This window comes from Salmo trutta, chromosome 7 (genome assembly GCF_901001165.1).
Source record: "Salmo trutta chromosome 7, fSalTru1.1, whole genome shotgun sequence".
NCBI lineage: Eukaryota > Metazoa > Chordata > Actinopteri > Salmoniformes > Salmonidae > Salmo > Salmo trutta.
Window position 1 is genome coordinate 37257577 of NC_042963.1, and position 21052 is coordinate 37278628.

Consider the following 21052-nt stretch of genomic DNA (forward strand, 5'->3'; position numbering starts at 1 on the left):
GTACGGCATGATTTAGTGAGACTCGGGTTTGTGCAGATTCACGTATTATGCGACGTTCAGGATGAGACTAGAGGAAATTCATTAATTAGCGACTGCTGTAAAATCGATATTAATGCATTGAATCCCGTAATTATAAACAGTTAATTATTCGATGAACATCAGTCGTCGCATTAATCAATACGTTACGACAGAGGGACAGATATTATGGGGTGTTTGTCAGTTCTTTAAAATCCATCTTCAGCTGTTCTAAGCTGCCCTTCATAATGTCATTTGACCCCACATGAGCCATATCAGCCCCCGGTGACTGACTCGCAGCCTCAGGAAGCAACCTGGCGATATCCTGAACTTTTGCCCCAGGAATACGAAGTCTTTGCCCCAGGTATATATATGCCTCACCATATCACAATTGCTGGAATGATCCGGCCTCTGCCATGTCTCGAAGTAGATTGGAGGCCAGAGCCACAGAACTCACCTGAGAAGAGAGGGCTGCTGAGAAGCCGGTTGTGTGCAGGCCACAACAGCCAAAGGGACAGAGCTCTGATCCAGAGAGCAGTGGGGCCGCAGTGGTCCAGGCTGTGCCCAGGCAGTTGATTGACAGGGAGAGTTAGCTGGAGGGGCATCCACAGCCAAGGAGGGAACACCCAAGCCCCTGGCAGAAAACATGCTGGTACAGGGGCTCTAAGTGGTTTGAAAGTCTTAAGTGTAGGTTCCGTTCCTCTCTTCGCCCCAACCCGGGCTCGAACCAGGGACCCTTGCACACATCAACAACTGACACCCCACGAAGCATCGTTACCCATCGCGCCACAAAAGCCGCAACGCAAGGGGAAACCCTACTTCAAGTCTCAGAGCGAGTGACGTCACCGATTGAAACGCTATTAGCGCGCACCACCGCTAACTAACTAGCCATTTCACATCGGTTACATCTGGACGCGGGGTAAGAAGGCATGCATCCATTTACACTCATCTGGAGTCGAGACAATGAGCATCCATTTTCTGGTTCAAGCTAGTAGAGGGATGCAGTGGTGGTAGTCCGGGAAGGTCTCATTATGATCCTCTTGGATGTTTTGATAGGAAGCATTTAAAGAGGGATAATTAAAAAATGATTCAATGAGCCATTGTAATGTATAAATAAGACAATACTGGTTTATTGAACAGTTGTAACAGCTATGTCATTTCAGAGGATATTTTGTGCATTTGTGAAACATTCTATTTTGTACATTTAAAAAAAAAAAGACCTTTTATTTAACTAGGCAAGTCAGTTAACATATTGTTATTTTCAATGACAGCTCAGGAACAGTGGCTTAACTGCCTTGTTCAGGGGCAGAACGACAGATTTTTACCTTGTCAGCTCGGGGACTTGATCTTGCAACCTTTCGGTTACTAGTCCAATGCTCTAACTGTAAATGGTTGATGATTTTATATGAAAAACACTCATTACAAATGACTTGAAGACGAAGCTACATCTCCGTGCGATTTATTTCTATACTTCCCCTGTTCAGGGGTATAACAGTTGCAGATATAGCGAGGATTTATGTTTTTATAGTTTTTTTTCTCATAAAGAATACAATGTAATCTTTGAGCCATGAGTGCTTCTTAGATACTGACAAACATAATGTCCAACAATGACAAAATCCAACTTCTGCTAAGTTCAGACCACCAACATTATTTTCTCAGAATACAGCTAAATGATTTCTCCCCTGTGAGTCCTCATGTGACCTGTCAGATTGGTGCCAGTCCTGAAACATTTGTCACAAAAACGGCAATGGTATGGTTTCTCTCCTGTGTGGATCCTTATGTGTGCTTTCAGATGTTCACTCTGAAAGAAGCCTATGCCACAATCAGGACAGACATATGGTTTCTCGCCTGTATGAGTCCTCATGTGCACTCTAAGATGGGACCCAGTGCTGAATCTTTGGCCACAATCACGACAGTGATGCGGTTTCTCTCCTGTGTGAGTCCTCATGTGCACTGTCAGCTTACTATTCCTTGTAAAACATTTACTGCAAACATTACAAGAAAACTTAGCTGCACTGTGAATTTGAAGGTGATCTTTAATATTTTCTGTGGATCCGATGCATTTTCCACACACACCACAAGGATGTTCTTTATCCATTGTATGAGTTTGAACATGATTCACTAAAGAACCCATGTAATGAAAAGACATGCCACACACCTTACAATGACAAGGAGCATTATGACTTTGACTGGGTGATTTCAGAATGGAGGACTTTGTGGAATTCCTACCCTTATTGACACGAGAGCTCTGTCTTTTTACTGTCCATGTTTTATTTGATTTTCCTCGCTTAAAACCTGACTGAGGGACTCCACTTTCCATCCCATTGAAAATTTCACTATTTTCTCTCTGAACTGCATAACAGTCTACTGCAGCGAGAGTATGTGAGTCACTGGTTAGTTCTGATACCATATAATCCTCTTCATATGGTTCGGTATTGATCTGTTTAGTTGAGGTGCTGGGTAGAGAGACTCTCTCTCCGTTAACTTCATTTTGACCATGATAAAGATATGAGTGCAGAGTTGGGTTCTCATCACAGTCACCTTTCACACAAGCAGGAGTAAATATGGAGTCTTTGGTATCATCTTCTAGCCCTTGAAGCTGCTCTTCCCACTGACTGGTTCTGGGTTCCTCCTGCTCCTCTTTAATCTGTGTGAACTCTGGGTCCTCCTGTCCCAGACTGGGGCTCCACTCCTGCACACACTGCTGATCAGGGTGAACCTCTTCAGACACACGGAAAGTGAGCTGCTGGAGGTCTGAATAAAGTAGAACGCAAACGTTGTCATGAGACTGCAACCATCATACACAATGACAGCAGGTGAGTTTACAGCATGAAATAGAAAACGCTAATGCTGATAAGAATCGTATTTTGTTACATACAAAATAAAATTCAAGGTAACTAGACAAACCAACGAATGACCCAAACCTGCTCTGTGCAGCTTTAACTCGGGCTTAAGGGCGATTTCAAGCAGCCTTTGCAGACGGTCGTTTTCATCCTTTGAACGGGAAACTTCTTCCTGGTAATCAGTTATTGTTTTTTCAACTGCCCCAAATATCTCATCAACAGCAACTGCTAATCGCTCGTTGAGAAACACCCTCAACAACTGTATTTTAGACATGTTTAGATCATGCTAGTTACCTTTGTGTCTTGACCGCCGTAAAGCAGGCAAGAATAAGTACTTCCGGGTCATGGATTTTTGGAATCTTTCAGAATAAGAGATCTGTCCTGTATACTTTGTAAATTAATAATTAGGGAGAAAATGATGGTAAATGTGCACAATTATCAATATATGTTATACTACTTATCATACAAAGAATAATTAAAAGTCACAATCACTTATTGCACCTTACATTATTGCCTGTACATTGTGTCACAGTAAATGATCGGTCCATTCTACTCAGAAAAACGTATAGTTTCCTAATCCAGAGTTTACAACTATTTTGCGGCCATTAAAGAGGGGCCAATATACATTTTGCACAATGTAGCAACACCCACTCCCGCTTTACTTCCTACCCGATACATAGCTTCATGTTCCGATCGCGTCCTGTCAGCCTGGTTTTAGCCATACTTGCATCGAAGTCGCTCGTTTTATCATTATCACAGTATATTAATATAATCATATTTCTGGAGCGTTTTTGAAAAATATATTTCTTGTTGAAATTTCTGTTCTGTTTTTTTTTTGTCTCTTAGCTAGCTAGCTATTAACACGCTAACTAGTAAGGTGGCTAGCAATTAGCCAACGCACCCCTCCCTTACCAACCATGGCAGTTTTACTCAAGCCGCTTGCAAGAGCTGGGAAAAGGATGTACATCGTCTGACCAAGACAAGTAGTAAAGCACCGACTTCAACTATGAAGGTCAGTATAGCCAAGTGGCCTATCAGACCAGACAATGACGTTTACGCAAAGCTGTAACGTAGTTTAAGACATGCCTTTTACAGTAGCTAGCTAACATTATGATTGCTCATTATTTTTTATTCCAAACAGTTTCAAACTGGGACAAAGTGACAGGAGAGGTCTGCATAAGGGCTTGCTGCTGCAGGTCCATGAGGAAAAATGAGAAACCACACAGTTTGAGTGTAGGGTGAAAAGTCAGCTGTTTGTGACACACGACATGCTGGTTACACTGTCAGAGATTAAGCCTAGTTTTAGACTGAGAAGTTCCTGTCAGTGGAGATCTGCATTGACAGGAACTAGGCTTAACCCATGTCTATGAAACCGTTCTTAGTGTAGTAATTGTTGAGTTGTCTTCCTTGCTGTTTATGTAAGCTCTTATGTAAACTCTTATGTTGGACGCATTAGATTATATTTAAACAAGGGCATATACTCTTAATAGAAACGTTTAAACCTGTATTGCTGTAATGAATTTAGTGGCACCTGTTGAGTGATTTTATAGTCTAATCATTTCATTTTTATATCCCCACGTAGGTTGTACTGAAGCCCTCTGAGCCAGTAACAATGACACAACATCACTGTTCATGTGTTGCTGGCATTGCATTATGCAACCACACAATTGCATTACTATTCCAAGATGGGAACACCAGTCATGTGCACAGAGGCCGAGCAGCAGTGGCATAAGCCAAGGACTATGGTATGTTTTAATAGCTGTACCACATATCAACATCATATGGTTATAATCACATCATAATGCTAATAAATTATTTAATAAACTTAAATCGTCTCATGATTAGATTTAGAATGGTGCCCTTGTACTGTCTTTTTACAGGTTCTGCCCATAGGCAAAATGTCAATCATCAAAGCCACCAAAAAGCGCATGGCAGGAGGAGGGATTAGGTGAGTATTCCCTAATAGGCAGTGTAGTAGCTGGTCATATCCTATTACACTTTGACTATATACAATTATTTAATTTCAGGTGGTTTTAAGTACATTGTTTAGATTGGCTAACCACAGCGGCTGCTTTGCAGAAGTACACTCTACAGCGCCCTTCTTGGAACGCTCCCTGACCTCTCAGTTCTCCAGATAGAAGAGGCATACAAGAACTTTGACCCTCTAGCCAAGCCATTGATCTGCAACATGGGGATGTCTACAGAAAAGCTTTTACGACTTCCACTTTGGAAAGGTACAGGTGGGGAGCCTCCTGTCTTACCAGCAGCCTCCAATCACAACGTGACCATAGTTCACCATAAGGAAACACCACCATTTCCTTCACTGCCCCTGGATGGCTACAGACTGGAGAGCAACTTTCAAGGCTGCACATGTGTGCTTAGTGAAGAACACCAGCTTCACATAGTCTCTTCAGGTGAGAGAATACATAGAGACCCAGTGGTGTTCTCACTAATTAGAGAGAAGGGTGACTGGTACTACTTATGTGTACATGCAAAAGTTCTTAGGCAGGAAAGACTAAATAACAAGGGACAGGCTCCTCTCTCTCAATTAATGAAAGAGAAACAAACCAACATCTGTCTGTGCAATTAATTAATAAATCATTTAAAATAATTCAGTTGCATTTCTGTTCTCTTGTCAATGTTAATAAAAACTCTTAACATTTTGTTTGGAGTATAAGTAGAAGTGTTTATTATCAATAAATGGCCTACAGGGTTTTAGACAATGTGGATGGTCACAGCAAAAAAAAAGGAAAGATGCATTGCGGTAGTAGCTCATTGCTCCTTGACCCATGCCTTCACAAGAGGCCCACACTGGTAGTTTTGTGAGAAGGCAAGCCACAGCCCAGATGCAGTTGATGCTTCCCATCAGTGACATGAGGATGTCTTGGACATGGTAATATTCCACTGGAATAATAAATGTACTGCTCCCTTCTTCAGACGTCGAAGGCAACTAGGAGGTTCAATGAAATCTTCTTAATTTCCTAACTTTCAATAAAAATGCTGCACCAACTAATAATGTGACGTCATTAGCACTAACGTTAGCTAGGTACTGGTAGCTAACGTTTGCTGGCTAAAGAGACAAAAAAAGACAACACAATCAAATTACAAAAATCAGTAACTGAACGGATAAACAGAATTTAACAAGAATGATACAAAAAAACGCTATAGAAATATGATTAATATACTGAGGTAATGATAAAACAAGTGACTTCGTGGCTAGTATGGCTACAATCAGGCTGACAGGACGCAATCGGAACAGGAAGCTAGGTATCGGGTAGGAAGTTGAGCAGAAGTGGGCATTGCTACTTTGTGCAAAAGGTCTCAGTATTGGGTATTTTATTAGGATCCTCATTAGCTTTTGTGAAAGCAGCAGCTCCTCTTCCTGCAGTCCACACAAAATATTAAACATTGCATAATACAGAACATTTATAGACAAGATCAGCTCAAGGACAGAAATACATACAGTACATTTAAAACATCACACACAGCCTACATATCAGTACATGCATACAAAATATCTAGGTCAATTAGGGGAGAGGTGTGGTGAGGTGTTGCTTAATCTGTTTTCTGAAACCAGGTTTGCTGTTCACTTGAGCAATCTTAGATGGGAGTTCCATGCAATCATAGCTCTATATAATACTGTATGTTTTCTTGACTTTATTCTGGATTTGGGGACTGAGAAAAGACGTCTGGTGGAGTAAGTGTGTGTGTGTGTGTGTGTCAGAGCTGTGTAAATTGACTATGTAAAAAAAAAGGCATATTCAACAAATTAATGTTTCTTAGAAAAATAAGTGATGCAGTCAGTCTCTCCTCTACTTTTAGCCAAGAGACTGGCATAATAATGATATCAGCCCTCGGATTACAGTGAAGAGCAAGACTTGCCACTCTGTTCTCGACCAGCTGCAGTTTTTCTAGGTCCTTCTTTGAAGGTGCCATATGAATGGGCATTAATCAATATTAGACACAACTAGAGCCTGCAGGACTTCCTTTGTGGAGTGTGGTGTGACCTCGCCCATCTTTACAACCATTGACTCAATATGTTTTGACCGTGACAGTTTACAATCCAAGCTAACTCCAAGTAATTTAGTCTCCTCGACTTGCTCAACAGCCACATTATTGATTAACAGACTTGTTTCATGCACAAAGTAGATGCCCTAACCGACTTGCCAAAACTATAGTTTGTTAACAAGAAATTTGTGGAGTGGTTGGAAAATGAGTTTTAATGACTCCAACCTAAGTGTATGTAAACTTCCGACTTCTTCAAGTGTGTGTGTGTCTTTTTTTTTTTTTTTACGGATAGCCAGGGACACACTCAGACATAATTTACAAATTAAGTATTTGTGTTTAGTGAGTCCACCATATCAAAGGCAGTAGGGATGACTAGGGTCGTTCTCTTGATAAGTTTCGGATCTGGTCCGAGTCTGCTGGGTCCATCATGGTCAGTTCGTACTGTCAAGGCTCACGAGAAGACCCAGATGCAGACAGTTTCAAAGTAACAAAAGTTTATTACAAAAACAGGGGGGCAGGCAAACGACAGGTCAAGAGTAGGCAGAGGTCAGTAACCCAGAGCAGAGTCCGAAAGGTACAGAACGGCAGTCAGGGTCAGGGCAGGCAGAGGTCAGGCAGTAATCCAAATCATTACTTTTAATGCTGTTAACAATATTGTCAATGCTATATTATTATTTGTGCTATTAAGTTTTCACAATTGTAGGTCTACTAACATTTCCTAATAAAATGCTACTAATTCGACCATTTGTATTATTTTTACCATCTTCATTGCGGGACTTTTTATTTTGAGTTAATGCTGAGCGATTAGTGCTTTTTGAGTTTGGTTTCGGTTTGATATACCAAAATTATCATGGTTTTCCATTTCAGTTTCGAAATTTTGGGGGGCATTAAATGCACTATGCATTATGTGGGTTGAAAGGTGTAACACAGACTAAAACAATTAATAAAGTCCCTTGATGGTAGTGACTGCCCATCACTGCTTTAAACTTATTAAACATCATTCATTCACATTACTTTATTTAGATAAAATATTTAAGTTGTGAATATTTCATTTGTTTTATTTGATTACTTTTCTTTCATTCCAAGTCATCATCTCATCTCTATAGATCTGCTGCCTATGCTGTCTGGCAAAATCACAATATTTGTAGTTCTTCAAAGTAAATAAGGCATACCAACTATTAATCACTTTGATCATGTATTTTCAGGTAGAGATACCTTGCTAAGCAACTGCTCTTTTCCACTGAGGTATAATAAGAATGGCTCTTCTCTTCATCACGGGTTCTTCTGTCTCTTATGTAGCAAGTATAAAAGAAACACAGACCGGACAAGTAGGTGCAATGGATTATTGTAGTTAATAACCATGTTTTCTTCTCTAAACTATGTATAATATTGGCCTGTTGGAAAATACAACTCCATACTACTGTCAAGGCTCAGGAGAAGACGCAGATGCAGACAGTTTCGAAGTAACAAAAGTTTAGTACAAAAACGGGGGGAGGCAAACGACAGATCAAGGGCAGGCAGAGGTCAGTAATTCAGAGCAGAGTCCGAAAGGTAAAGAACGGCAGGCAGGGTCAGGGCAGGTAGGGGTCAATAATCCAGTGTGGTGGGACAAGGTACAGGACGGCAGTCAGGGTCAGGGCAGGCAGAATGGTCAAAACTAGGAAACAGGAACTGGAGAAGGACAGGAGCACGGGAAACACGCTGGTAGGCTTGACGAAACAAAACGAACTGGCAACAGACAAACAGAGAACACAGGTATAAATACACTGGGGAAGATGGGTGACACCTGGAGGGGGGTGGAGACAAGCACAAAGACAGGTGAAACGGATCAGGGTGACCCTGTCTTTAAAAGATCATTTGTATAAATCCAAATAACTTCACAGATCTTCAATGTAAAGGGTTTAAACACTGTTTCCCATGCTTGTTCAATGAACCATAAACAATTAGTGAACATGCACCTGTGGAATGGTCGTTAAGACACTAACAGCTTACAGACGATAGGCAATTAAGGTCACAGTTATGAAAACTTAGGACACTAAAGAGGCCTTTCTACTGATGCTGAAAAACACCAAAAGAAAGATGCCAACGGTCCCTGCTCATCTGCGTGAATGTGCCTTAGGCATGCTGCAAGGAGGCATGAGAACTGCAGATGTGGCCAGGGCAATAAATTGCAATGTCCGTACTGTGAGACGCCTAAGACAGTGCTACAGGGAGACCGGACGGACAGCTGATTGTGTACACAGTGGCAGACCACGTAACACCTGCCCAGGATCGGTACATCCGAAAATCACACCTGCGGGACAGGTACAGGATGGCAACAACTGCCTGAGTTACACCAGGAACACACAATCCCTCCGTCAGTGCTCAAACTGTCCACGAGAGGCTGGACTGAGGGCTTGTAGGCCTGTTGTAAGGCAGGTCCTCACCAGACATCACCGGCAACAACGTCGCCTATGGGCACAAACCCACCGTCGCTGGACCAGACAGGACTGGCAAAATGTGCTCTTCACTGACGGATCGCGGTTTTGTCTTAATGGTGATGGTCGGATTCGCGTTTATTGTCGAAGGAATGAGTGTTACACCGTGGCCTGTACTCTGGAGCGGGATCAATTTGGAGGTGGAGGGTCCGTCATAGTCTGGGGCGGTGTGTCACAGCATCATCGGACTGAGCTTGTTGTCATTGCAGGCAATCTCAACGCTGTGCGTTACAGGGAAGACATCCTTCTCCCTCGTGGTACCCTTCCTGCAGGCTCATCCTGACATGACCCTCCAGCATGACAATGCCACCAGCCATACTGCTCATTCTGTGCATGATTTCCTGCAAGACAGGAATGTCAGTGTTCTGCCATGGCCAGCGTAGAGCCCGGATCTCAATCCCATTGAGCACGTCTGGGACCTGTTGGATCGGAGGGTGAGGGCTAGGGCCATTCCCCCCCAGAAATGTCCGGGAACTTGCAGGTGCCTTGTTGGAAGAGTGGGGTAACATCTCACAGCAAGAACTGGCAAATCTGGTGCAGTCCATGAGAAGGAGATGCACTGCAGTACTTAATGCAGCTGGTGGCCACACCAGATAGTGACTAACTTTTGATTTTGACCCCCTCTTTGTTCAGGGACACGTCTGTGGAACTTGTTCAGTTTGTCTCAGTTGTTGAATCTTATGTTCATACAAATATTTACACATGTTAAGTTTGCTGTTAATAAACGCAGTTGACAGTGAGAGGATGTTTCTTTTTTTGCTGAGTTTACATAGTACAGTTTGGGCTTGAGTTGATTTATCTCTAGAGAAACTACACAATGCACACATTGAGCTCAGAAAAAAAACGAACTAAATGGAATTCAAATAATTAAAATGACGTTGCTCAATGAGCTGTGTAAAAACAGAAAAATTACAGAAATTACGGTTGATCGCTCAGCACTATTTTGGAAGTGAAATCGCTGAGGTCAATGCCTTATTCTTGCTAGGTATTGCTTATTCTTGCTGGCGGAACAGAGGTGTAATGTGTCATGGGTAAATTGTGACTGATTTACAAATAATAAGTAGTAGTTGTTTATGATGCAAGGTTCTTTGTAGATCAGTCTCGGCACGTGGAGTCAGAGTTGTCTTTGGCGAAGTGTGTGAAAGTGGCCGTTGAAAAATAAGTGGGAGGATACACATAAGTGGGTGTATGGAAACAACAGACTTTTGCGTGGCTGCTTCCTTGTAGCATTTTAGCTAAGCTGGTTAGGCAGGATAGGATAACAATTGGCAGGGTAGAAGAATTAACATGGCAGCTTAGGAGAATTAACGTGGCAGGTTAGGCTAATTAACATGGGAGGTTAGGAGAACTAACCTAGCAGGTTAGGAGAATGAGGTTAAGGTTAGATTTAGCTAAAACTACAAGTCATAATTTAGCAGGTTCATACATTTTTTACATAGTTATTACACATTGATTATAGCATCACTCCTATTTCATATGTCACAGCGATTCACTGATATATGCTATGATGCTGGTAAAGTTTTGTCTCACGTACCTACCATTGCTGCACGAGGCAGAAACACTTCCACAAGCTTGGGGACAGTGTTGGTCCAAAAGTTAACTAGCTAATTTTCACGACTCCCGCCGAAGTCTGCTCCTCTTCTTGTTCGGGCGGCGCTCGGCGTCACCGGTCTTCTAACCATCGCTGCTCCACTTTTCATTTTCCATTTGTTTTGTCTTGTTTTCCCGCACACCTGGTTTACATCCCCTCATCACTCTACGTGTATATTATCCTCTGTTCCCCCCCATGTCTGTGTGTGTAATTGTTCGTTACGTTTATTGTGTGACGCAGCAGGCTGTTTTTTTCCGGGTATTGTTTTGAACCCGTGGTATTGTATTGTTGTACATTATTTGTGTGACTAGTGCGCTATTCGCTTTTGCCTTTGGCTGGAGTGTTGTGACGTTGTTGTGTCCGACTGATTTGCTTTTGCCAATAAAAGTGTGCCTGTTCACTCATCTCTGCTCTCCTGCACCTGACTCCAGTTGACCAGTTGCGCACCCAGTCTGACACTAATGAATGCAAACAATGTTCTTCCCCAAAACATAGCCACCCGACATCCGTTGATTCAGTAGCTAACTACAGTATCTAGCTAGGCGTCGTCATCTAAAATACCCCTAATTTATAAAACAGTTTTCATATATGGTTGATTTTCGGACCCGGTCCGGGTCAAGCCACACACCTAGCCAAATGAAGCTAACTAGCTGCTTATGACGTTAGCTTGGGGCAACAGGGCTTGCTAGCTAGTTGTTTTCATGAACTGAATTTCTATTTCAATAGGAGAACAACAAGTTGCTGCATAGCTAATTCTTAGTCACATGGATTCCTAAGTCATTGCTTAGAATATTGAAAATGATTGCAGTTTTGTTTTCAGGCTGGTTGCATTGACTTTTTTTCAGCTTTGACTGTGCAAACACATAAAACAACGAGATGAATTATACAAATCTTTGGTGCTACTGACCGTAGTGGTTGTGCTTGGCTTGCACATGCAAATTCAGCTCACATAACATTTTATAATATGTTATTTGACGTGTCAAATAGTGTTATTTGACGTTTATCTTTTTTGACAAGCAAAGACCGAAACGGTATTCCATATTCAGCAATGGTGGAAAAAGTACCCAATTGTCATACAGTACTTGAGTAAAAGTAAAGATACATTAATAGAAATGACTCAAGTAATAGTGAAAGTGAAATTCACCCAGTAAAATACTAGTTGAGTAAAGTCCAAAAGTATTTGGTTATCATTTCAAATTACTTATATTTAAGCAAACCAGATGGCACAAGTAATAATTGTCAAAAATATAAATAGTAAAGTACATATACCCAAATAAACTACTTTAGTACTTAATCAAATACTTTAACTTTAGTTTATTTAGTAAATTAACACAATAAAATAATTCAGAGGTGTTGTACTGTACAGGGGGTACCGAGTCAATGTACGGGTTACAGGTTACTTTAAAGTAGTTTTACTTAAGTACTTTACACCAGAGCCCCCCCCCCCAACACGATGTATTGTGGAATAACTCAATAATTATACCCATTCCTAAAGCATCTAATCCCTCTGTGCTGAATGACTTTGAGAAAATTGTGAAAAGTCATATTCTCAGTGCCACCCAGAAGCTCTTCAACCTGTTTCAGCCCAGCAGAGGAGTTGATGATGCTATTCTTACTCACCTCAACATGGTCTATAGACATCTAGAGGGTGCCAAATCATATGTCAGGGGTCTGTTTGGTGACTTTTCTTCTGCCTTCAATACAATCCAGCCTTACATTCTGTCAGAGACTCATAAGGGACTTCTCCTTTGATAGGGGGCTGGTTTTGTGGCTGTTGGACTTCCTGAGCCAGAGGTCACAGTGGGTCACGTGTCAAACATACGCACCACCAACACAGGCTCTCCACAGGGATGTGTTTTGTCCCCACTCCTGTAGCTACACTAATAGTTGTAATATTTCCCATCCTGATAGACACCTCGTTAAGTTTGCTGATGAAACTGTCTTGATCAGCCTGTTGCATAATGACGAGGAACACCATGGCCCAGTCCTAAATGACTTTGTAGAGTGTAGTGGCGATTCTCACTTGGTCTTCAATACCAACAAGACCAAAGAGATGTGCATAGACTTCATGAAGCATACAACACCTACCTCTGCAACATCTATCAGAGGCCAGAATATAGAGATTGTAGAGGAATACAAATACCTGGGTGTCCTCTTGGACAATAAGCTTCAGTAGAGTAAATGTACAGACCTGATCTATAAAAACAGCCAACAGACTGTACTTTCTCAAAAAGCTGGGCTCTTTAAATGTAGACTGTACGATACTGACTCTGTTTTACAAATCTTTCAATGAGAGTATTTTAACTTTTTGTATTGTTTGTTGGTTTGGCAATGCCACTGTCAGCCAGAGAAATATGCTGAGAAGGATTATCACCACAGCAAGCAAGGTACTTGGAGTCAACCAGACAGGCCTGGATGAGATCTTTAAGGTCAAGGCCCTCCTCAATTCTCACAAAAATATTTTAGACCCAAGCCACCCCCTGTACCCGGACTGAATTACTCCCCTCTAGGTGCAGGTACAGGGCACCCCTCAGCAGGAAAAACAGTACTAGACAATAATTTGTGCCAGGTGTAATATCCCTCCTACATAGCTCAGGCTAATTTTCCTATCGACCCAGTAAGGCCAGCGGGCTAGTCTCTTTTTATTGCAATGTAATTGTTATGAATGTTGCATTGTCAATTTGTTTTCTACTGTATTTATATGCCATTTTAAACATGTACATGATGCTGCAACAAAATTTCCCCATGGGGACAATAAAGTCAGTAAAGTGATGGCCTGGCAGGCAGGTAGCACACGTGAAAACAAACTGCTCAGCAAAGCAAAGCCTCTTATGAGAACTCAGATTTATGTATATAAAAAAGTTAATTTCCAGTGTCTGTGTATATGTTAAAGGACAATCAGTAGTTGCTACATCCATTTTTGTATCTGCATCCATTTTTGAACTTATACATGAATGATATTTACCCATTGATTCTAGAAGAATAAATGCCTCATGAGCTTAGTTCAACTGTCATTCCCTATCTGAACCCAAAATACAAGTTTGTTTTACTCCAATGTTTGTAAGTAAAGTGAATGTAAACAAACACTGTACAGCCTCAAAACATGGTTCCAAATATAATTTTTATACCATGGATGGTCAATCCTTGCATCCATAACTCTGTCTATCCATTCTAGTGGTTACATTTCTCCAGCCCCATCCCAGCTTTACCAAAACAGTGGCGGGAGACCACTTTGTGGACAGTCGTGAAGAGGGCACGACAAAACCTATTCCCCCTCAGGCATGGGTCCTCAGATCCTCAAAAGGTTCTACAGCTGCACCATCGAGAGCATCCTGACTGGTTGCATCACTGCCTGGTATGGCAACTGCTCGGCCTCCGTCCGCAAGGGACTACAAAGGGTAGTGCATACGGCCCAGTACATCACTGGGGTCAAACTTCCTGCCATCCAGGACCTCTATACCAGGTGGTGTCAGAGGAAAACCCTAAAAATTGTCAAAGACTCCAGCCACCTTAGTCATAGACTGTTCTGTCTGCTACTGCATGGCAAGTGGTACTGGAGCACCAAGTCTAGGTCCAAGAGGCTTCTAAACAGCTTCTACCCCCAAGCCATAAGACTCCTGAACAGCTAATCAAATGGCTACCCAGACTATTTGCATTGCCCCCCTCTTTCACACCACTGCTGCTCTCTGTTAGTATCTATGCATAGTCACTTTAATAACTCTACCTACATGTACATATTACCTCCATTTCCTTGACTAACCGGTGCCCCCGCACATTGACTCTGTGCCTGTACCTGCTGTAAATAGTCTTGCTATTATTATTTTATTGCTGCTCTTTGACTACTTGTTACTTTTAATTCTTATTCTTATTCATATTTTTTAAACTGCATTGTTGGATAGGGGCTTGTAAGTAAGCATTTCACCTGTTGTATTCGGCGCATGTGACAAATAACATTTGATTTGACTTTGTTATTGTTTCAACTGCTGATTGCCGCTTTAAGGTGTTACTTTGGCAGATAATGTTACCCAGCTTAAGAAATTGTGTTTTTTAATAATTAACTAAATGTATGGTGTTTTTTGTTTATGAGTATATGGACCATCAATTGTATTGTTATGCTGTAAATAGCAATTTTATGGTTGTAAGTGATACAATTAATTAACAAATATTTGATATTTTTCCCTTCTGAGTAATTACTACTTCAGTAAAGATTACTATACACTTATTCAGTGACCTTGGCTATGCAGTGCATTTGGAAAGTATTCAGACCCCTTCCCTTTTTCCAAATGTTGTTACCTTATTCTAAAATTGAGTAAATAAACATTTTTCTTCATCAATCTTCACACAATACCCCATAATGACAAAGCAAAAACAGTTTTTAATTTGTTTTTTTGCAAATGTATTCAAAATAAAAAACAGAAATACTTTATTTACATAAGTGTTCAGACCATTTACTATGAGACTCGAAATTGAGCTCAGATGCATCGTGTTTCCATTGATCATCCTTGAGATGTTAATACAACTTGATTAGAGTCCACCTGTAGTAAATTCAATTAATTGGACATGATTTGGAAAGGCACACACCTGTCAAAATAAGGTCCCACAGTGGACAGTGCATGTCAGAGGAAAAACCAAGCCATGAGGCAGAAGGAAATGTACGTAGAGCTCAGAAACAGGATTGTGTCGAGGCACAGATCTGGGGAAGGGTACCAAAATGTTTCTGCAGCATTGAAGGTCCCCAAGAACACAGTGGCCTCCATCATTCTTAAATGGAAGAAGTTTGGCACCACCAATACTCATCCTAGAGCTGGCTGCCCGGCCAAACTGAGCAACTAGGGGAGAAGGGCCTAGGTCAGGGAGGTGACCAAGAACCCGATGGTCACTCTGACAGAGGGACAACCATCTCTGCAGCACTCCACCAATCAGGCCTTTATGGTAGAGTGGCCAGACGGAAGCCACTCCTCAGTAAAAGGCACATGACAGCCCGCTTGGAGTTTGCCAAAAGGCACCTAAAGGACTCTCAGACCATGGTCTGATGAAACCAAGATTGAACTCTTTGGCCTGAATGCCAAGCGTCAGGCCTGGAGGAAACCAGGCACCGCACATCACATGGCCAATACCATCCCTATGGTGAAGCATGGTGGGGCAGCATCATGCTGTGGGGATGTTTTTCAGCGGCAGGGACTGGGAGACTAGTCAGGATTGAGGGAAAGATGAACAGAGCAAAGTACAGAGAGATCCTTGATGAAAACCTGCTCCATAACCCCTTGGGTTATACCAGTTTTGCATTGTTCTTTGTATTAGCAGCTAGTACCTCTAAAAACTACATTCAGAGCTCATTTTGGAATGTGCCTACTCTGAATGGTAACATTCTTCTCGGGTTGAACCAGCAGACCTTGAAGAGGAGGATGAAGAGGAAATGGGAGTTTTACCACAGATGTCCTCGACCCCCAAAGTGAGAGTCTACATAGGCTCCAGAAACTCAGCCTGGCCAAGACCTTCAGGTTCCACTCCAATGGGAGAGGGGCCGAAGCAGATCTGGAGGAGAGGATGGTCGCCAGACTATCAGGGTCTGCCCCTCCTAGCAATAAAGCACCTTTTGAGCTGGGAACCAGGCAGGGAAACACATTGGCAAATGTGACAGACTGCTACTATAAACCCTTCAAGATGGATGGAGACTAGAGGGAGTTTCTGCAACTATTTTGACCATGGGACAATAAAGTCCTTTTCACACTGCCTTGTTCTTAGCCCCGGGCTAGCTTTTCCCCAGGCTTGACTGGCCCTGAGATAGCTTAGCCTGTGTTTCAGCATTTGTTAGCCCTGGGCTAAGGATTCACACTTGTATTCCAAAGCCCTGGTTAATGGACAAACACGCGAACAACGTTATAAGCAATTAACACGCAACCAAAGTTACAAGCAATTAAACATCTATTAACAGTACTTCCTTTTGCTTCTACTAGCCTTGCATTTGATTTCCAACAGTGATGGTTAGTATATCTGCCTATCCGACATGGGAAACAATGTTTCACTTTTGAAATTCGATCTTGCCCCTGTACAGAGAATGCTGGGCACAAACGAGACATCAACTTTCTGATCCTGGCAAAAACATGCAACAATATTATTAGCATGGATATATCCAATTAAATGTGAGCTCCTGCAAGTCAAACACTGCTCTTAGCCCTGGTGTAAGGTGCAGTGTGAACGTGCCTTAACATGTACTGCACATTGCCTTTCAGATGGCTATAGAAATTACATTTATTTCTTGTCTTGATTGTGTGCCTTTTTTCTTGAATCTTCATGTCGTTGTAAACCTATTTTAACTTATAATATTTTGTATAAATTTCAGTGTCAATTATTTCTTTTCCATTCATCGATTGAAGGCATAATCAGATTAAGTCACTATCTATACAGTAAATTGTTAGAAAACTACATTCTCAATTCAGACTTGGTGTTATTGTCGCATAAACATTGTGAAACAGATACATCTAAAAACTTTGTCTTCACATCTGTACAACAACCCCAAAATCACTCAAGGCACCAACACATTGTGTTAATGTCTGAACATGGTCCACTGAAAACACAGAGCTGAATTCTAACTTGAGATACACTTAAGCAACTCAAATTTCTCATAATCAACATCAATAGGAGATTTACACCCGAGTACCTCTGTCTCTGCATGTCAGCTCAGCAGAGCAGTCAGGCTGCCCGCAGCTCCTGAACCCCATCAAACTGTCTGAGGTGGAAGTGGCTCTCTGTGTGTCTGACCATCCCACGTAGAGCCACAAAGCCAGAGAGGGCCTAAGAGAGAAAGGGACTTCGTTAGAACATACTTTTATTTACCCCCTTTTCTCCGTGATATCCAATCCCGTACGGACTCGGGAGAGGCAAAGGTCGAGAACCATGCATCCTCCGAAACACGATCCTGCCAAGCCGCACTGCTTCTTGACACACTGCTTGCTTATCCTGGAAGCCAGCTGCACCAAACAGCTGGCGACTGAAGTCAGCGCACAAGCGCCCGTCCCGCCACAAGAGCGCGATGGGACAAGGACACCCCGGCTGGCCAAACCCTCCCCTAACCCGGACGACACTTGGCCAATTGTGCGCCGCCTCATGGGTCTCCTGGTCGCGGCCGGCTGCGACACAGCCTGTGATCGAACCCAGGTCTGTAGTGAAGCCTCAAGCACCACGATGCAGTGCCTTAGACCGCTGCGCCACTCGGGAGGCCCCAGACACACAGCCTTTTATACACGACAGAGAAAATAAACCAGGGTTTAAATTACCCCAATGTGGTCAAATTGGACACTAATCTAGTTACCATGGTAGGAACAGGCAAGAGGCATGCAACCTCACCTGTGTGAGTATGAACAGGGCCAGAATGAAGTGAACCCCTCTCTCCAGAGGTTGGATCAGAATGGCTTGGTTGAAGAGCTGAAACAGAATCAAAGGAAACTGCAGCAGGAGACTCAGGAGCCAGAAACCAGCCAGCTCAGGGACCTGTCATGAGAGAGAGACCGTAAACAATCACCCAAGACCAGTTCTCTGAGATGTTTTCCAACCATGGGCCAACCCCAGAGGTGGCCTATGGCTTAAAGTGCAACTACCCATGAAAAACAACTTCTCATTTAGAAAACAGCCTGTGATATTGATATAGGTCTACTGTCAAAATGAACTACATAATGTAAATAGGATCATTTTGGCCATAATGTCAGAGTTTTGTGAGACTTGTGGTTGCGACTACATCAAAATGTAAATGAAAGTTGGGTTTGTTTCAAACCTGCCCACATGCTCACAGCTGGCAGCACACAAGTAATCATCAATCAGCGACCCAATCGTAATGCCTGTGGTAAATTTGGGTTGACTTTGGATATACCTATGCGGTTAGTTAGGGACTATCTGTAAATTACACAATGTACATGGGACAATATGTTAAAATTCCAATAGCTCCTAATTTCAATGACTTAAAAACCTCCAACTATAAATTGTAGAAATTCATTTACAAATATTGAAAGCATTTAATGAGAAAACTAAAAGGTGTGCAACATGAACATTGTCTCATTTACATTAGTAATTTATTGACAGTCCCTAACTAGCCCCAGAAAAAGGCTATCAAATCAATCAATCATATGCATTTATAAAGCCCTTTTTACATCAGTCGATGTCACAAAGTGCTATACAGAAACCCAGCCTAAACCCCAAACAGCAAGCAATGCAGATGTAGAAGCACAGCTATCCAAACCAATTTTGCCAGGGTTGCACACCAGCTGGATGAAGCTAATTGCCTTAATAATTTGTCTAACACACACGAGACACCCATATTAAACCGGGTGGGTATAATTTGTGGACCGTCCCAACAGGAATCTGTACCAAAAACTTTGTAAATAACAAGGTTGCCAACAAACAACGCATATGAAGTTGTATAGTGGCAGATTACGATACTGGGTAGGGAGGGGGCAAAGTAATTACGTTTTCACTCAACACGTTTACTCCTAAAAATGTCTGTCCTCACTCTTGTAGCCTATGGACAAACATTAACAATAAGCTACGTGGTGAGTTGATGCCTATTCGGCAGCTAGTTAGCTAGGTGAATTGATCATGCTACTTTGTATACGTTGTTTGTTGGAATCCTTGTACTTTACAAAGTTTTTCTAACAGATTCCTGTTGGAACGTTCCACAAATTATACCCACTCTATCAAACCATACCCTGAAACCAACTCACATTTGAATTCAGTCAGGGCCACAAAAATTCCTTAATGAACCAAATCTAAAACGAGGACAAATCAGAAAGTACAGTCACCCGTTAATAATTAAGGATACGGTTAAAGTGTGTGTGTACCTTCTCTTGCAAATTTCCTGCATAGCCTAGGTAGAGTCTGATAGCCTCTACAAGAGTCATCAGGATGAGGATGGTGATGAGGATGAACTTATAGTAGTCAGGAAGGGCTGGATACTGAAACAATATGAAAAAAAAGGCAAAGGGTTTATTTAGATATTGGTTACAGTTAGGTACATAGAGTATGAGTGCATGTACATTCTAGAGGTGAGTTACCTTGAGGTGCAGCATCACCACCTCGCTGATCCACCACAGTGGGAAAAAACACATGTTGAAGAATAGTGACATCTGGAGAGGCAGGCTGGAGACAACCTCACTGTCTGGGAACGTAAAACAATAGGGTTCACGTTCTTTCCGTATCCTACTTGTTAGTAAGCTAGCTAGTATATAACCTATACACGGCCGAGCCAACAGATGTAAATAATATCTGCCTGGTACCTATGGATAATGGGTTGGTAATGGCTTATTTAGCTAGCTACAGTACTAGCTGAGACAAGCGCTAGCTAGCGTTTCAGTTACCAATTCATGCAAGTTTCCACTCACTGTGCCCCAAAAACGTGACATGATCTTCGGGAGATGGTTGAGTACGACTCTGATCAACAAACACAGTTCTGGAAAAGTGTCCTAAACGTCTTCTGATCGGTTCTGGAAGCTCCATGCGAATTGCAAAAATTATCCTGTGCTAGCAAGACAGCGGTTTAGAAAGTCATGCCTGCCAGCAACAAAACACGGTTCCCTTGGTCACACAGGAAATCTCGCGTTCTGCCCAAAATCTCGCGACCCAAATGTGCCTCCTTTCATCGTTTCCTTTCCTTCATGAGCAATGGTCATACATTGATATCAGAATGGTGACTGATTCAGCAGACCTCCACAATTTCCCAAATCTCTGTAAATCTACTTATCAAGACAGTCCTTTCAAATCAAACATTTTCCCCAACTGTGGCGCAGCGGTCTAAGGCACTGTATCTCAGTGCTAGAGGCATCACTACAGACCCTGGTTCAATTCCAGGCTGTATCATAACCTACCGTGATTGGGAGTCCCATAAGGCAAAGCACAATTTGGCCCATCATCGTCAGGGTTGGGCCGGGGTAGGCTGTCATTGTAAATAAGAATTTGTTCTTAACTGACTTAAATAAAGGTAAAAAAATAAAACATTTAATTTAGCCTGGTCTCAGATTGTTTTGTGCTTTTGCCTAATCCATTTTTTGTGGTGGTGGGGGGGGGAGAGATGGCAGAAGAAAAGTCAAAGTCATGAAGTCAGTGATCTTCAGGGTAGGGAGATGGCAGAA

General features: G+C 42.2%; 2 protein-coding genes and 1 long non-coding RNA gene across 4 annotated transcripts; 1 reads left to right on the forward strand and 2 right to left on the reverse strand.

The window, feature by feature from the left end:
- Nucleotides 1–1445: 1445 nt before the first annotated feature.
- LOC115197327 (zinc finger protein 32) lies at nt 1446–3603 on the reverse strand. Its single transcript, XM_029758729.1, has 3 exons — nt 3528–3603; nt 2940–3246; nt 1446–2769 (listed from the first exon to the last, which is right to left on the reverse strand). The coding sequence occupies exons 2-3, from the start codon at nt 3130–3132 to the stop codon at nt 1682–1684; spliced, it is 1281 nt and encodes a 426-aa protein (XP_029614589.1). The 5' UTR covers nt 3133–3246; nt 3528–3603; the 3' UTR covers nt 1446–1681.
- Nucleotides 3403–5606, forward strand: LOC115197328 (uncharacterized). 2 transcript variants are annotated; one of them, XR_003878996.1, is made up of 4 exons: nt 3474–3870; nt 4441–4603; nt 4739–4806; nt 4938–5606. It is a non-coding gene; the product is annotated as an uncharacterized LOC115197328 (long non-coding RNA). The 2 variants fall into 2 exon arrangements; XR_003878995.1 differs by having other exon boundaries at nt 3403–3870; nt 4739–5606.
- Nucleotides 5607–8099: 2493 nt separating this feature from the next.
- Nucleotides 8100–20742, reverse strand: tmem17 (transmembrane protein 17). Its single transcript, XM_029758732.1, has 6 exons — nt 20306–20742; nt 19979–20082; nt 19766–19879; nt 18282–18425; nt 17596–17729; nt 8100–8594 (listed from the first exon to the last, which is right to left on the reverse strand). Exons 1-5 carry the CDS (start codon nt 20418–20420, stop codon nt 17628–17630), a joined length of 579 nt encoding a protein of 192 aa, XP_029614592.1. The 5' UTR covers nt 20421–20742; the 3' UTR covers nt 8100–8594; nt 17596–17627.
- Between the last annotated feature and the right edge of the window lie 310 nt (nt 20743–21052).

Excerpts from the sequence above, each read along its gene's own strand:
- tmem17 (XM_029758732.1), bottom strand. The coding sequence starts at position 20,420 with ATGGAGCTTCCAGAACCGATCAGAAGACGTTTAGGACACTTTTCCAGA. Across the intron at positions 20,083-20,305 it reads TGTCACGTTTTTGGGGCACA|ACAGTGAGGTTGTCTCCAGC; the intron begins GTGAGTGGAAAC and ends TTACGTTCCCAG. Across the intron at positions 17,730-18,281 it reads CCCTGTTCATACTCACACAG|GCCCTCTCTGGCTTTGTGGC; the intron begins GTGAGGTTGCAT and ends TTTCTCTCTTAG.
- LOC115197327 (XM_029758729.1), bottom strand. The coding sequence starts at position 3,132 with ATGTCTAAAATACAGTTGTTGAGGGTGTTTCTCAACGAGCGATTAGCA. Across the intron at positions 2,770-2,939 it reads GTTAAAGCTGCACAGAGCAG|ACCTCCAGCAGCTCACTTTC; the intron begins GTTTGGGTCATT and ends TACTTTATTCAG.